Source organism: Hesperophylax consimilis, chromosome 3, assembly GCF_061612785.1.
Source record: "Hesperophylax consimilis isolate HC1 chromosome 3, BYU_Hcon_1.0, whole genome shotgun sequence".
Taxonomy (NCBI): domain Eukaryota; kingdom Metazoa; phylum Arthropoda; class Insecta; order Trichoptera; family Limnephilidae; genus Hesperophylax; species Hesperophylax consimilis.
Genome location: NC_142838.1, coordinates 28,044,759 through 28,060,876, shown reverse-complemented (window position 1 = coordinate 28,060,876; position 16,118 = coordinate 28,044,759). Strand labels below are relative to the sequence as shown.

Here is a 16,118-nt window from a genome sequence, read left to right as displayed (position 1 = left end):
CACAATCAGCTTGATTAGCCTATTTACTTTAATGCGTTGCAACCTGTTCATCTTGCAGTATACCACTAACTAATGTACTTTATCGAGCGTAATGTGAACACTTTTTGGTCAGTTGATACACAAGACTCGCCACTCAACTAAATTACTAGTAGTCCGAACCAGCCTTTAATGCAAGTAACGTGCGAGTGAGTTTGTGTTTAGTATAGTTGCCTCCCGCGCACGCACACCTTCGCAACGTTGCCTGTACACTTGAAGAAAGTAATATATTAACCTCCTTCGCCTCCTTGCCTGTACTAAACACTGTGCAAACAGTTATCACGTGTCAAGTACGTAGCGCAGACGAAAATGAAGTGGATGGAGGAGCAAACTATAAAATGTGTGCAAGAGTAGGTACATAAAGTACCAGTGCCTGTACAACGTAAAGTGCCCGAAATTCCAAAATAAACAAGTACGAGATGCGGCTCTTTCGAATGTAAGCAAAGCAATGGGCGTCCCCGACTTCGGTCCCAAAGAGGTCTACACTAAAATAAGGATTCTAAGGTCTACTTATTCATAAGAATTAAAAAAGATAAAAAATGCCACTAAATCGGGGGCAGACCTTGATGATAATATTTATGTACCAAATATTAAATGCTTTAAAATACTCCACGACGCAAAAGCGTCACATGTTGACTGGATGGAGACCATTAGTAATTTGGTAAGCAGCTACAAGTCTTTGGTAATAGATATACTACCTAGGTGTTTTATTTATTTTAATGTTCTAATGGGTGACCTTTTAGTTCCGCTAACTAGCGTCTTTTGAGTGATGAAATTATTGTCACCGTGTCTGTGACTAGTGATGGTTGATATCCGAAATAGGCTGCCACTGCGGTTCCAGTTACTGTAGACCGACGTGGATCCTATCGCCCACATACTTTTGGAAACGGTTCCACAAAAAGGGGGTGGCCAGATGTCTGAGAAAAAATACTCCAGTTTCTCAAAAAAATATCTAGGGTTTTTTTCACGATTTTTAATTTGATAAGATTTCAAAAATAGGTGGTTTTCAGAAAAAAATACTGACGGTTCCGTAAACAGCAATGTCACCGGGACAAAGTAACTGCAACGTCCGCGACAGGAATATCGACCAACTGCTCTAGTCTCTGGGGCTCTATTCCTGAATCGAGGGCGCTCGTAATCGTCGTCGAAAGTACGTACGTTGGTCGTCGTTGCTATTCCCGAAATTGGTCGAAGGTACATACTTTGACGCCAAACGTCAAAAGTCGTTCCACACAACATCTACTGGGTACAACCAGTAGAAACAGGGCAGCGAGTGGTAGGTTGTTGGCGTTTCTATGGAATTGGCTGTCAAAATCTAGTCTAGCTGTCAATTTTTGTTTTACCGCGCGGATTCCGCAAATGTAAAAGTGGGTGAAAATTTCCCACTTACCAAGTCTTTATCGGAGCTTACAAGCTTAATTAAGAGTTGCTTTTGGCAATTTGTAATATGTCCCGCAGCCATTTCTGTTTTGAATAACGAATAACTGTTGTCTGTTTGACAGTCACACCATAGAAATCCCAAAAACATCAGGAACATAGACAATATTCACAGGGGTGCCAATATAATCATCTCTTCTACCAACTTCGACCGTTCGACGCTCAAGAATACGTAAAATTGAACCATTCGAAAAAGTTAGTAGCGACGACTAGTAGTTTTTCACTCGAAGACGGCGCATACGAAAACGATTGATCGTTTAACTCCAGGATTGCGATTCTCCAGTAGCGAACAAAAGTTGCTCGTTACTCGCAAAAAATTACTGGTCGTCACGACCAACTTTGTCGACTGTTTCATTTATGCGTATTCTGGAGTGTCGAATGATCAAAGAGATGATTATATTGGTAACCCTGTGAATATTGTCTATGTTTCTGATTTTTTGGCGTTTCTATGGTGTGAATTTGAAATGTCAAAACAAAACAAACGTCGCATCGTTGTTTGTGTTTACACTATTTACTGAGTGGTTCATTTATGCTATTTACTTTCTTTGTCGCAATGTCTACCGGCTATATAACTAACGCCCAAAAACAGCTCCTAATTGAGCTAGTTAGTAGTGATCCCGAACTTCTTTCGGGAAAGTTTTCGGCGACATTTACTTTTAATGAATCGCGACGGAGGTGGGTGCAAATCGCGGAGAAACTGAATGCCCTCGCAGGGGCGAATAAAGACTTCAAACACTGGAGAAAGGTTAGTATTTGTTAATTTGTGTACAAAATATAAACTGTTCTTGTTGCCCTAACACTACGTTCAGATGAAGGTCCGTCTTTGACGAATCGCGATTCGATAAAACGAATATGATGTTCACACGGAATTTCCTTAAACCTAATTTGTTTGTTAAAAATCACTATATTGAAAAGAATGTGTATTGGGTTACCTAACCTCAATGCCGATTGTTTCAAAATCGAAGAATATTGAACATTTTAAGATGTTAGAAAGTGTATTTCTACATTACTGTTAGGATATTTACTGTCAATAATGAATATTATTCAAAATTGTTTTCAGACATGGCAAGATTTAAGATCGAAGGCCAAATTAAAGAGTGTCGCCTTGAGACGTCATGCGGCCGGGACTGGAGGTGGACCACCGGCGCCATCAATAAATTTAAACCACTCAGAAGAGATGATTTTACAAGTCATCAGTCCCGTGTTGATAACGGGCCACACAGGAGTCCCAGAGTCTGAGGTAGACTTTGACTTTTCGTCTCTCCCAGGTGCTACAGCCAGCAACACGTTGAGTTCCTCAACTCAACCTGTTGCAGGCTGCAGCAGCTGGCAGTCTCCCAGGAGAGTTGAGGTACCACTACTCGTGGAGGCCCCGTCACTGACACCACCACTTTTGGAGGCAACTCCTTTTTTGAATGAACCCTCCATTAACCGACCGCCACTCGTGCAGACTCGGCGAAGTACAGCATCCCGTAGAGTAGATGAAACGTTGAAGACATCAAATGCGTTCATTGAACAGGGGGATCGAAACATCATTAATCAGTCGGTATTTTTTAATGAGCTGCTGGCTGTATTGACGAGGCTTACAGAGTCAATAGAAAATCATAATACTAGATCTATAGAAATTTTAAATACAATTGTTAAACTTTTGGAAGAAGGGAAGTCAAAGAAGTGATTTGATTACTACTACTAGCCCCGTCATTAAAGCAAGCAGCACATTATTTATATGTTTTTTTTTTGTTTTTGTTTTTACTTTACTAAATAAAACTAAATGTGGTGGTTAACGTGCCTTAGTATTTAGCTTGTATTGAAAATATGTAACATTTTTTTATAAGTAAACATCATTTTATGTTATTATATAATAAGAATTGTGATATTCTTCAACCTATTGTTTAACAAAATGTTTTTGTGCACACCATCGTTTACTGGGTCATAAAACAAAGTTGTCATAGTATTCAATGTAAAAAATAATGTTATCATTTTATTGTTATCATGGATAAATTTTATGTTTTAATTTAAAATTAACACCAAAGATGTTATTTACTAGAAACTATCAGACTTGTTTGTTAGTGTACTTATTCTTTAGCTTTTATTACAAAATATATTAAAACTGTACAACTGATAACTGTGTCATTCTCTGACATTGAGTTATTTGATAAAAATTGTGATATTATTCAGCGTAATTAATGTTTTATTTTTATCTTTGATAAATATAACGTTTTACTTCAAAATTAACACCAAAGATGTTATTTACTAGAAACTATCAGACTTGTTTGTTAGTGTACTTATTCTTTAGCTTTTATTACAAAATATATTAAAACTGTACAACTGATAACTGTGTCACTCTCTGACATTGAGTTATTTCATAAAAAGTGATATTATTCATCGTAATGAATGGTTTACTTTTTTCCTTGGATAAATATAATGTTTTATTTTAAAATTAACACCAAAGATGTTATTTACTAGAAAATATCAGACTTGTTTGTCAGTGCATTATTCTTCTTGTATTACAAAATATATTGAAAACTGTGTTGATATCTTTATTATTTAAAAAAAAATCTGGTATTCTTAATGTTAAATACATTATTTTTTTATGATCAGACCTTTGTTTTCTTTTAAACATAATGTGTCATACTTTACAACTTTAAATCCCTACATTACTACAAAATATAATATAAAATTTCTTGAAATTCACCCTACAAATACAACACTAAGGAAGGAATTGTATAGGAACTGCTGTAATAAGTTAGTTGATTTGCCACCAAAACAAAGTGGTGCTTACAAAGTTAATAATTATAATCAAATGTACAATACGTACATATCATATTTAAAGTTTTGTAACGCAGCCTCATGCAGCCTGCCACTCACCATTTGTATGTGGCTAATCCGCCATCATTAATAAAAATAAAACAATTTAGAGTGTAATAGAGACATGAAATAATATAGAATGAACAAGAAATGAATAAGAAAATGATAAAAAAAGGCTAGTACATATAAACATTTAACCAAAATAATTTAAAACAATTCTATTTTGAAGAGCTCTACCAGCCACTAAATCTGGGTTAATTCTAACAGCCCGATGCTCAGGCTCAACAGCCGGTCCACCAGCAATCAGTCCCAAATCCATATTATGATCAATCAGATATTCTGGAAGATCAAAATTATCATCTACACACATATTGTGAAGCACTATGCATGCATTAATAATTTTGGACGCCTTTTCAGGAGAATAATGCAGAACTCTGTGTTTACAAAGGCAACGGAATCTCATTTTTAAGACACCGTTACATCTCTCAACAGTTGACCTGATTGATCTTAATCTTATATTAAACCTGTCTTCAGGAGATCCAGGTTCAGCCCTGTCGATTTGGGTCATTAGCCAAGGTCGCAAAGGGTACCCAGAATCCCCCAGAAGATGATATCCGGACTGACCACTCCTATATATCTGCTGCAGCACAGGTTCTACAGAACACGACTTCCAGATAAAAGCGTCGTGAGTGCTCCCAGGGTAACGTGCATCAACATGCATGATTCGGAGATCCGAGTCACAAATTATCTGAACATTAATTGAATGATATGCCTTTCTATTTACATAAATGTATTCTGGAGTAACTGGATCTCGTGTTTTTGGTGGATATATGGCCACGTGTGTGCAGTCGATGCAGCCGATTATCCCTGGGAATCTGTATTTGTTGTAAAACCTAAAATAAACAAATATTATTGATAGAGCTAACCTTAAAATAAGTAAATAACTTGATCATAATGTTTCTCTAATAAAAACTTACTTCGCCCTTATCTGGTTTAGGGCCTGGATGTTAGGGGGAAATTTTACCCAACGGTTAAAAACTTCACGGTTATTAAGTGCGTTTACCACTTCATCTAATGCCCGGGAAATTGATGCTTGGGAAATTGCAATGTGCAAATTACACCCCACGGGCAACTGGTAACCACCCGTGGCAAAGAAATTTAATGCTGCTAACACCTGCAAAACGACATTGGAAAAGATTAATTAGCAAGTTCATTTTCATGTAAAAACTATCGACATTTGTATAAATCATTTTGAACTCACTTTACTTTCGACATCTAGAGCTGAAGAACGGGTTGGGGGTGATATGAAAGGCGACACAATGACTACCAGCCGACGTACTAGGTCTTTGGTAAGCCTAAAATTCCTGATGAAGGCTTCGTCTGTTAAATTATCGAAAGGATCGACCCTCTGGCGAAACATTCTTGTTGGTCTCACAGCAGCTGCTTCAGCTTGCTCTACATTATTTATTGCAGCCAATATCGGCGGTAAATCAGCCATTATAAGGAACCAAAACAACTTTGTAAAATTTTTGACGTTTGTCCTTCCAAGAGCGGGCGGGAAACCGTTCGTTACTATGTACGATTTTGACAGTTTTCACGATGTCGACCATAAATCTATGGTTTCGACTGGTTCAACCCACTCGTTGTTAGTTCCGAATGACTTTTGACGTTTGTCGACTAAGTATATACCTACGAAGAAACTCAAGAATACCAATGTCGACCAATGTACGTACTTTCGACGGCGATTACGAGTGACGGCGACTGGAGAATCGCTACCCAGAATCGCAGGCCTGGCCCGCGGCAGCACACGGGTGACGTGACAGATTGTCATTCGGTGACACGTCCGTTACTATGTTCAACACGCGACTCTACGAAGTGAAGATTGAAGACAATATAATGGAATCAGTATCGCAGGATGTTCAAATACCCCGAGACGAAGACATCGACAACGATATTTTAATCGACGAAGTACAACAACGAGCACCATTATATCAAAAATCTCTCAAAGAATACTCCGACGTGAAGGCTAAAAGGAAATTATGGGGGGAAGTATGTGAACAAATATTTCCGCATGTCTGGGAGAGATTACCGAAAGCACAAAAATTTATAACGGGTAAGTAGGTATAATGTTATCAGGGTTCGATTTAAAAAAAATATTTTGCTAAATAATGTTTGCAATAATTACTATGTGCACTAAGTGTATTTTGTATAGACAATGTACTATTTCGATGTATGGTCAAAATTTGATTATGTTTGGCTATACTTACACGGGAACATAAGTTTGTTGTGGACAGCTGTTGTTGCTAAAGCAACTCACGCGTCATACGAGGCGTAAACAGCCACTGAAAAGTAGCTAGATGACCGGCGACTTGCCGAACTGTCGCGAGTCAGTCGCTGCCAATGACGGCGAGTTGCCGAACTGTCGCGAGTCAGTCGCTGCAAATGACGGCGATTTGCCGAACTGTCGGGAGTCAGTCGCTGCCAATGACGGCGAGTTGCAGAACTGTCGCGAGTCAGTCGCTGCATGGTCGCTGCCAATGACGGCGAGTTGCAGAACTGTCGCAAGTCAATCGCTGCTAATGACTGCTATTTGCCGAACTGTCGCGAGTCAGTCGCTGCCAATGTAATATGGTAGCTGCAAGCGTGAAACCACACGCAACCGGCTAACTAAACTGACTGACGATAGCGTGTTGCCCAGATGACCGACACAACGCCGACGCGTCTAGCCGCGCGAGTTTTGCCTTTACTTGAAAGGACAAAAAAAAACTGAATAAGTACCCACATATTTATAAAACCACTTAACTAAATATGTAAATAGATACCTCTATCAATTAAAAAAAGAAACAAATAGATATAGTAATGTTGCACTACTCCACTGCTCGCAAAAAATTATAAAATAACACTTGGTTTCAACTTAATTACTACTAAAAACAACTATTTATATCGGGGGAGACGGAAAAACATGCAAAATTAGGTTCTTAGTTTGGGTTATTTTAATAATTTATGCGATTTTTTTTAATTTGCTCCACACAGAAGGCCCTGAGGAAATTTTTTTCTCCACAGGGCTTATGTCATCTTTGGGGATACTGTGTGGAGGGTCTTTTTAGGGAAAGAAAGGAGAGAAAGTCCTGGGAAGGAAGAAGGTATGAGGGGTGTGTAGGAATTTGGGGGCAAAGTGCCCAGGAGTGACGGACGTATGAATCCATCCCTCCCACTGCGGTGCAAGGCGATGGGTCGAGAGAGAGTCCGACTGGAAAGGTCAAGATGTCTCCCTCAACCAATCTCTCCGGATCTGAGCCACAACAAAATAGGTGGGCAAAAGCATCCACCGCCATCATCTAGACAAACCTCACCCCTGCTAAGTCACCAAACGTGGCGAACCACTTGGGGTGATCTATGGCAGGGGTGCTGGTTATCCAATAAATGGTTTCCAGGGCGGTGGTACCTCCAAACATAACTTAAGACAAAAAGATTGTTTGATTGAATAAAAAGGCTTTAAAACTTTATTGCATCTTTTACCATCTCAACCGATATAAATAGTAGTCTCTATGTTGTAGTAATCATGTTGAAACCATGTGTTATTTTACAAATTTTTGCATATTAAGAGTGCAGCGTAGTAATGCAACTTTGCGCAAAATATATTTTTTTATGTAAATACTCTATGTTCATCGTTTTTATTACCATAATAAATGATAGATTATTATAGTAATATAATAATCTATAATTTATTATTGTAAGTTATCATAATATAGTAAGTATTATTATTATTATTTTAGTTTATAACAAGTCCGTTAGCAGAAATGATTAGGTACATACTTAATTAAATATTAACAAGTATTGAAGTAGATATTGTACATCCTAACAAAACCTATCATACAATCTGTCATATTGCCAACAATCTACCATTGACCAAATAGTTTCGATGCACCGAACAGATCCTTGGGATGATGCAAAATAATTTTCGAAATTGTTTTTTAAATTTGCGGCAGACATAGGCCTGAAATATCAGTGGCCTTTTAAATAGACTGTAGACAATCAATATCAATTTTATTGTCAATGTGCTTACGTCATTGACAATGTGCATTGAAGTGCGATTGACGGAACTACAATCAACAATCAATCAGTTAATACTTTTGCACCAGTAGCAACTGCTGTGTTGCCTGTTAAAACGTTACCTAAAGTGTGCGAATACAGTGATAATCTTTGGATTTTTCTTTCCAAAACGCTGGACAGTCGCAATATAATGCGTATATAATATATTCAGTATTGTCACATAGTTTGACCCGGAGTGACGTGCATTTTGTGCACGGCTGCTCAAGTTTTAACACATTATGTACGTGCTAAAATTAATCGAAAACATTAAAAGTGACCTAAAAAATATAACTACCGTAAAAGATTCGAAAGTGCGAAATAACCTCGAATTAACCATAAACCTATTAGAAGAAACCTGGAAACAAGAAAGAAACAATTTCCTGGAACAAATAATAGATCTTCAAAAAAAAGTTATCACCAAACTCGAAAAAAATAATGAACCAAAATCGTACGCAATGGTACTAAAAGAACGAACGGTACAAATCGAAGAACCCAAATATGAAGTTATGATTGCTGCAGAAGGCAAAGAAACATCTGAGGACATAAAGAAAATTATTACAAAAACAATCAAAGCACCTAACCTAGGAATTGGTATAAATGCGATCAAAAAAGCATCAAACAATAAAATAATTATGACTTGCTCGAAAAAAGAAGACGCAGACAAACTAAAAACGGAAATAAATAAAAATAAAAACGGAATATCTGCTACAGAATTAAAAAAGAAGAGACCGTGCATGATCATTAAAGGTGTGGGAGGGGAGTATAGTGAAGATAATTTTCTTAACGACCTTTTGTTGCAAAACAATGAACTAAGTGATGCCCCAAATGATTCAATTAAAGTAACTAAAATATTAAAAAACAAGAAAAGTGACCAACTGCGCAATGTAATAATAGAAACAACAGGCCCAATCCGAAAGATATTACTTGGTAAACAAAGGGTCAATATTGGTTTTGTCCGAGCGCACATAGAAGATTGCAATCCCTTAATGCAATGTTACCACTGCCTTGGTTTCGGACATACTTCCCTAAAATGTCTGAACAAAATGAACAAGCCCAGATGCATACACTGTGCAAAAGATCATTATTTTAGCGAATGCGAAAAAACCAAAGATATCGTAAAATGCTATAACTGCGAAAAAAACAATGCATCGTTTGGGACAAAAAATAATACTGAACACAGTGCAAATAGCGAAAAATGCCTTTACCGAAAAAGAATGTCCATCATAGCACAGCAGAGAATCGACTATGAATAAGTCATGGATGACTTTATAACGGGGGATTGACAAATTAACTGAAGTTTCACAGTATACTTGCGATGAATCAATACAATGTAATGCCTTATTAAATAAAGTCCCGACTGCATTCGTTGTTCTACATCAAAACATTCGAAGTTTACAAAAAAACCTGGAAGAGTTTGTACTAACTTTAAGCCTTCTTGAAATATTACCGGACATCATTGTGTTAACAGAGGCGCATTTAAATATATTTAATGCTGACGCCCGATACGATATACCTAACTATACATATCACTCGTCTACAACTCATATTAACAAATGCAGTGGTATTGCGGTGTTTATACTGAATAAACACAACAATGTTACAGTTACCGAAATTACTATGCAATTAGCGAACTGCTTAAAACTGAGTCTAAAAGTGAACAAAATCATTCACCATGTTATTGCTATATATCGCACACATGGATCTGATCAACATAATTTTATAATAGAAATGGAACAATTATTACTAACTCTGAAGGATACTTGCAATATCGTCATAGGCGATATCAATATAAATATTGATGACAGTATATGTAGTAAAGTGAAAGAAGATTATATAAATGTAATGACATCACTAAATTACAAATCATATATAAATAATGCTACACGAAATGTGATCGGACAAACACCTTCCTGCATCGATCACGTATGGTGCAACTCAAATAACATTGAAAAAACCATGTCAATATTATGGAAAACCAATATTACCGATCACTACACTTGTATATTTGTTTAAAATATTGATAAAAGAAATATAAAATCTAATCAAATTGGTGAAAAAAAAAATGAAAAAAAAAATTTGAACTTGGAAATTTTAAGAGCAAATCTTAAAACGGAAAACTGGTCATCAGTATTTGAATCGGAAAATCCAGATATATGTTCAGAAATTTTCGAAACAATTTTTCAAGATCACATAAATTTATCTACAATAGTAACAGTTTATAAACCAAAATCTAAACATAGATTAATTAAGCCATGGATAACAAAAGGATTAGTCATATCAATCAGAAAAAAAGAAAAATATTATCAGGACTTCAAAAAATTCCCAAACGACCAAAAAAAAGTTAATTTTTACAAGAAATACCGAAATAAACTTACGCTCCTAATTAGACTAACAAAAGAAAAGTACTTTCGTGACAAAATAAAAGACGCTGGTCAAGACAGCAAAAAATTCTGGAAGATCATCAGCACAATAACCAACAAAAACACAAATCGAAAAGTACCTCAGGAAATCTCACATCAGGGAATCACCATTGACACCGAAAAAAACCCAAAACTATGTGGTAATGTTTTTAATAATTATTTTGCAAATGTTGGAACAAACCTTGCTCGTAATATTATCCTTGACAATACACAAACTAACCAACCAGAAAAAAACACATTTTATGGGGAAAGTTTCCAAACCTTTGTTTCAGTAACTGACAAAGATGTTGAAAATATTATAATAAGTTTAAGATCATCAGCAAGTCCTGGATACGACAATATAACGGTTACAACATTGAAAGCCGTACATAAGGAAATCAGTAAACCAATTGCTCATTTAATTAATACCAGTTTAAAAAAAGGTGTATTCCCAAATAATTATAAGAAAACTATCGTTACCCCAATTTTTAAATCGGGTGATGAAGAAAATATTTCTAACTATCGTCCAATAGCTCTTACATCAAACATAGCAAAAATTTATGAAAAAATTGTTAAGAAACAACTTAACGACTACATAAAAGACAAAAAGATAATGAGTCCTCATCAATTTGGCTTTAGGGACAATCTCAGCACACAAGATGCAATTGCTAAACTAACATCGACAATCATGCAAAAGTTAGATAATGGAGAAAAGTGCCTCGGTATCTTCATTGACCTCCGCAAGGCATTCGATAGTATATCACATTCCAAACTAATAGAAAAACTAAAGCAAATTGGAATAGATGGAATAGCGCTATCATGGTTCCAAAGTTATTTAAATGAGAGACTCCAATACGTTAAAATAAATAATACCTTAAGTGAACCTGAAACCACCTCTTTTGGCATTCCGCAAGGAACTGTCATCGGTCCAATCCTTTTTACTATTTATGTAAATAATATGTTCACACTCCCAATAGTTGGAGATATCATATCGTATGCAGACGACACTGTTCTGATAACAAAGGGAAAAACATGGGAGGAAACAACGAGGATAGCAAATTCCAACATAAACACTCTAAAAATATGGTTTGACCAAAATTGCCTGTCACTAAACACTGAGAAAACATATTTTATCCCATTCTCATTGAAAGAAAAAAACGTCGAAAATAATGTTCGAATTAAAATCCACTTTGCCGAGTGTGAAAATAAAAAAGAATGTAATCATGTGAAATGTTCACCCATAACGGGAAAAAATAGCATTAAGTATCTGGGTGTTATAGTTGACAGTCAATTAAAATGGAGCGAGCAAATTAAAAATACTATAACTAGAGTAAGAAAACTAATATATATATTTATTAGATTAAGAACAATCCTATCATCCAGTATGATTAAAATTATATATTTTTCTCTTGCTCAATCCATATTACAATATGGTATAATCGGTTGGGGAGGGACTTTCAAAACTAACCTTTCACCTGTAGAAAAGGTTCAGAGGTTAATTTTGAAAGTCATCCTAAGAAAACCATCGATATTTCCAACCACGCAGCTGTTTGACTCGTTTAGGGTTCTTAGCTTAAACAAAATTTTTAAAAAGAATGCACTGTTACAAATTCATAAAGACCATTTCAATTCAACAATTTCTACAAAAATAAGTAACCGATCTAGATCACGTGGTAACTTAGAAATTCCTAAATGTAAAACTAGTGCCGGTCAACACCATTATACTTATCAAGGTATAAAATTGTTTAATGCCCTTCCGGATAAAATTAAAACTGAAAAAAATTACAAAACTTTCAAATCACAAATCAAAAAACTTTTAGATAAACCCAACGGTAATCACAAGTTCTAATTACATTGGATACATTTTTCAAATAATTGTTTATATGAACTCATTTGTAATTTTTATTGATTAAATTTTCCTAAATTCACGTTATGAATTTAGGAAAATTGATTAATGATTAATAAAAAAATATATATAAACAAGATTTAATATTTAAAAAAAAAAAAAAACTACATATATTTTTTTTACATATCCTCTAAAGTTATATTATGCGCTTCCTAATATGCGTTTATTGTTGTTGCATTTTATTAAGTACCCATTTCATACAAGATTGTCAGCTCGGTCTTTGAAAAATTTACAACTAGTACTGTACCTACCTTCTATTATATCGTACCTAATAAGTACATTTTTATTTTTATATCTTATTTTTTCTAAGTTTAATAACTATTATATTATTTTACTTATATTTTATAGTTTGTAATTAAATTTCTTATTTTCTTAATTATATTGTGTTATCAAATTTATCATCTAGTTTTATAACTATTTGTTAATTTTTAGCTTCATCAACTAGTGAATTTTTACAACCTATAAACCATAATGACTCTCAACACTCCCCAACTCAAACACGAGAAATAATTTCTCAATTGAGTTGGGCAGTTTTCGTTTAAAAAATTCTAATTTTTTCGCAATCAGCTTCGAAATATCTACATATATAAATTATTGTAATGTGTTTGTATATTCAATAAAAAGAAGAAAAAAAAAGAAAAAAGAAAGTATAAATAAGTAAAACAAATCCCGTTCCACGATGAAACGTAATTTCAAAGGGCTCTATAGATAAATCAATTGAACAAATGATTGTCAATCGCACACAATGAAACGATCATTCCACTGCGTCAATGTTGCTTGTACTGTTGAATTTGGGTGCTCAATCAAATTACACATCTTCCCACCGTCAATGGGACGACTCAATTGTATCAGTAAACGATCAATTGTCAATCACATCAAAGATGTAGATTTTCGTAACTATTGACAATTGATATTGTTTCCAGGGCACATTAAAGTTATTCTCTGGTAGGAGCCGTCAAGATAAACCGAGTGATGCCGTTACTAATAATTGCTGATATACTGGACCATAGTTCTGTTTTTCGGACTTATGTATATTTATTTAGTACAGAAATCTTAATGATCAATTTGGAGTTGACATTCAACAGTGTTATCGAATCTTATAAGTACTAACAATTTTTACAACGTACATAAATGTTTATACACTACCTTTATAATATTGTTACAAAAGTCCAACATAGGTACTATAAATTTTGTTATTGTTGCAGAACGTCACGTAGTAGCGAGGTGGAAAAATCTAAGGGCATGTTTTTCACGAGAACTTCGTGCTCAAAAAGATGCCAAATCAAGGCCGACAGCCTCGAGAAGAAGAAAGTATATGTACTTCAAAAAACTTTTATTTTTGTTGCCAACGATGGAGCAACGTCCAACTAGTGGTGATGCTACTGCAGTGGATGCTGAGGATGAAGATCAGGTGGGATATGATGAAGAAGTTCCCAAAAACGGCTCAATGGGTCTATGACTAAATACAATGCATGTTAAAAGAATTATAAAGAAACTTTGCTGGAGCTACAAAATAAGAAACAGGTTGCAGTTCTAGAAACCAACTTTCTCTTTCCCTGGTAGTTTGATAAACTAAAAAAAGAGTTTTGCCCTTTGTGTACTTGCGCAGCTTTGCTGAAATTATTCAGGAATTCAGAATAGTGATTGACGATTTTTTCCTCCTAACAAAATCGATTTTTGCGCGTCAACCATCAGGCGTATTCTCTTGTTTGCCAGACTCTACCCACATTAAAAGGGGTGGATATGAATAATAATATATATATTCGCAGCCTGAACCCGTTTGCAGGAATTCAGGTGTATTATTAAGTCTCTTTAAAATGATGATCATCTGCTACTTCCCTGAATTAAGTTGAGGGAGATCTTTTTACCTCTCCAACTGGACTCTCTAAACCTATCCACATCCACGGCAGTGGGAGGGAAGAATTCAAATGTCCGTCACTCCTGGACACCTGGCCCTCAGATTCCTACCCACCCCTCATACCTTTTTCATTTCCAGATTTTCCTTACCTTAAAAAAACTCTCCACACAGCTTCAGATGACATAGATATGGCCCTATGCAGGCGCAATAGGAGCAGTCTGCTCCGGGTGCCGAATTTCCAAGTTGCCATAATACCTAACAGTCCTAAAACATCGCTCTTGAGATTATTTTTCTTAATAATGGCTCTATATATAATATCATATATATATATAATATCAAGTATCGATAACGATTATTATATATCGCCCGGAACGCACGTCTTTTTTGTCGCGCTACAATTTTGTTTCTGTTTCCTATTATCAGCGCTTGATAATAACCGAAATGGGTGACAGTAACGAAATTTTGATTGGGCTTCACCTACTAACGAAAACGATTTTTTTTTTTTTTTTTTTATAGTGAATACCTCACAAGAGTCCCAACTTCCGATTGAAAGTTTGAGTGACAAAATGTTGTTTTTTGAAAGGGAACAGAATTCCCTTAAAAATTTACTGACAACGTATGTCGGTAGTGTTAAAATGTGTACATGTACATGCAGTGTCTCTTCGTCGAACGCCGCAGGTCCGATCCCCCCGGAGCCGCGCGTCTTGCCCGCCGCGCCTGCCGCCGCTGCACAAGCGGTCACTACTTTACTACGCTCGCCCCCCTCCGCCCCGCAGCTCTCAACGGGGCCCAGCGAAGTACAGCCAAACAGAGCGGCTAGCCCACCGCCTGCCACAACCCAAGCTGCCTTAGTCGGCCGCCCCAACGCTCGTAAGATTACCACGAGATCTGCTACAAAAAAGGGCAAATCGGAAGTAGACCCTCAACCTGCTAAAACATCTGCTTCAACGGCATCCTCTGTTCCAGATCCATCGGTTCCGATGTCCGGCCCATCTAAACCGAAGAAGATGTCAACTCCCGTTGCCCAACCTACCGATACTGTAACATCGAAGACTGCAGAAACCGATACAGCAGAATCCGAATCTGAAACAGAAGCCTATACCTCCACTTCGGCTAACCCCAATTGGCGCCGAGTCAAGCATAGGAAAAAAAGACGACCAGTACTTTATGGTACCGCGACTGAGCATAAAGGCCTCATAGCCGTTGAAAGGCGCAAGTATATTCATGCCTGGCAATTCGATGTCAACACTACGGTCGAGGATATTGTAAATTTCCTTCTCAATATAAACAAAGAAATTGTTTACGATGTTGTCAAATTGACAGCCAAAGCTGACTACGCCTCTTTCCGGATTGGAGTCCCGGAATCAAAGCTTTCGTTTTATATGGACCCGAACATATGGCCAAATCATGTTGCATTCAATGAGTGGTTTTTTCGGAGAAATGTTGCAACCAATGATAAAACGAAACACTCTAAGAGTGAGAAGTAATTCTAACCTCTCTATCTATTATCAAAACGTTCGAGGGCTAAATACGAAATTGGCAGTATTTAAAAACAACCTATTTGCTCGAGATAGCTTAGATT

The 16,118-nt window shown here is 36.2% G+C and overlaps 1 protein-coding gene across 2 annotated transcripts in view; it reads left to right on the top strand.

Annotated features, from left to right (window-relative positions):
* The first annotated feature begins 596 nt into the window (after nt 1-596).
* The window catches only part of LOC149425219 (epidermal retinol dehydrogenase 2-like), a 37,612-nt gene continuing 22,090 nt past the window's right edge, over nt 597-16,118 (top strand). Inside the window, exons 1-3 of one of the 2 annotated variants that reach the window (XM_089650074.1) lie at nt 1,046-1,135; nt 6,070-6,394; nt 13,884-14,089. In XM_089650074.1, the coding sequence (XP_089506200.1) occupies nt 6,133-6,394; nt 13,884-14,089 (468 nt within the window). In that variant the 5' untranslated portion in view covers nt 1,046-1,135; nt 6,070-6,132. Of the gene's footprint in view, nt 698-1,045; nt 1,136-6,069; nt 6,395-13,883; nt 14,090-16,118 lie in introns of those variants that run through there. The other variant, XM_089650077.1, reaches the window with a different exon arrangement.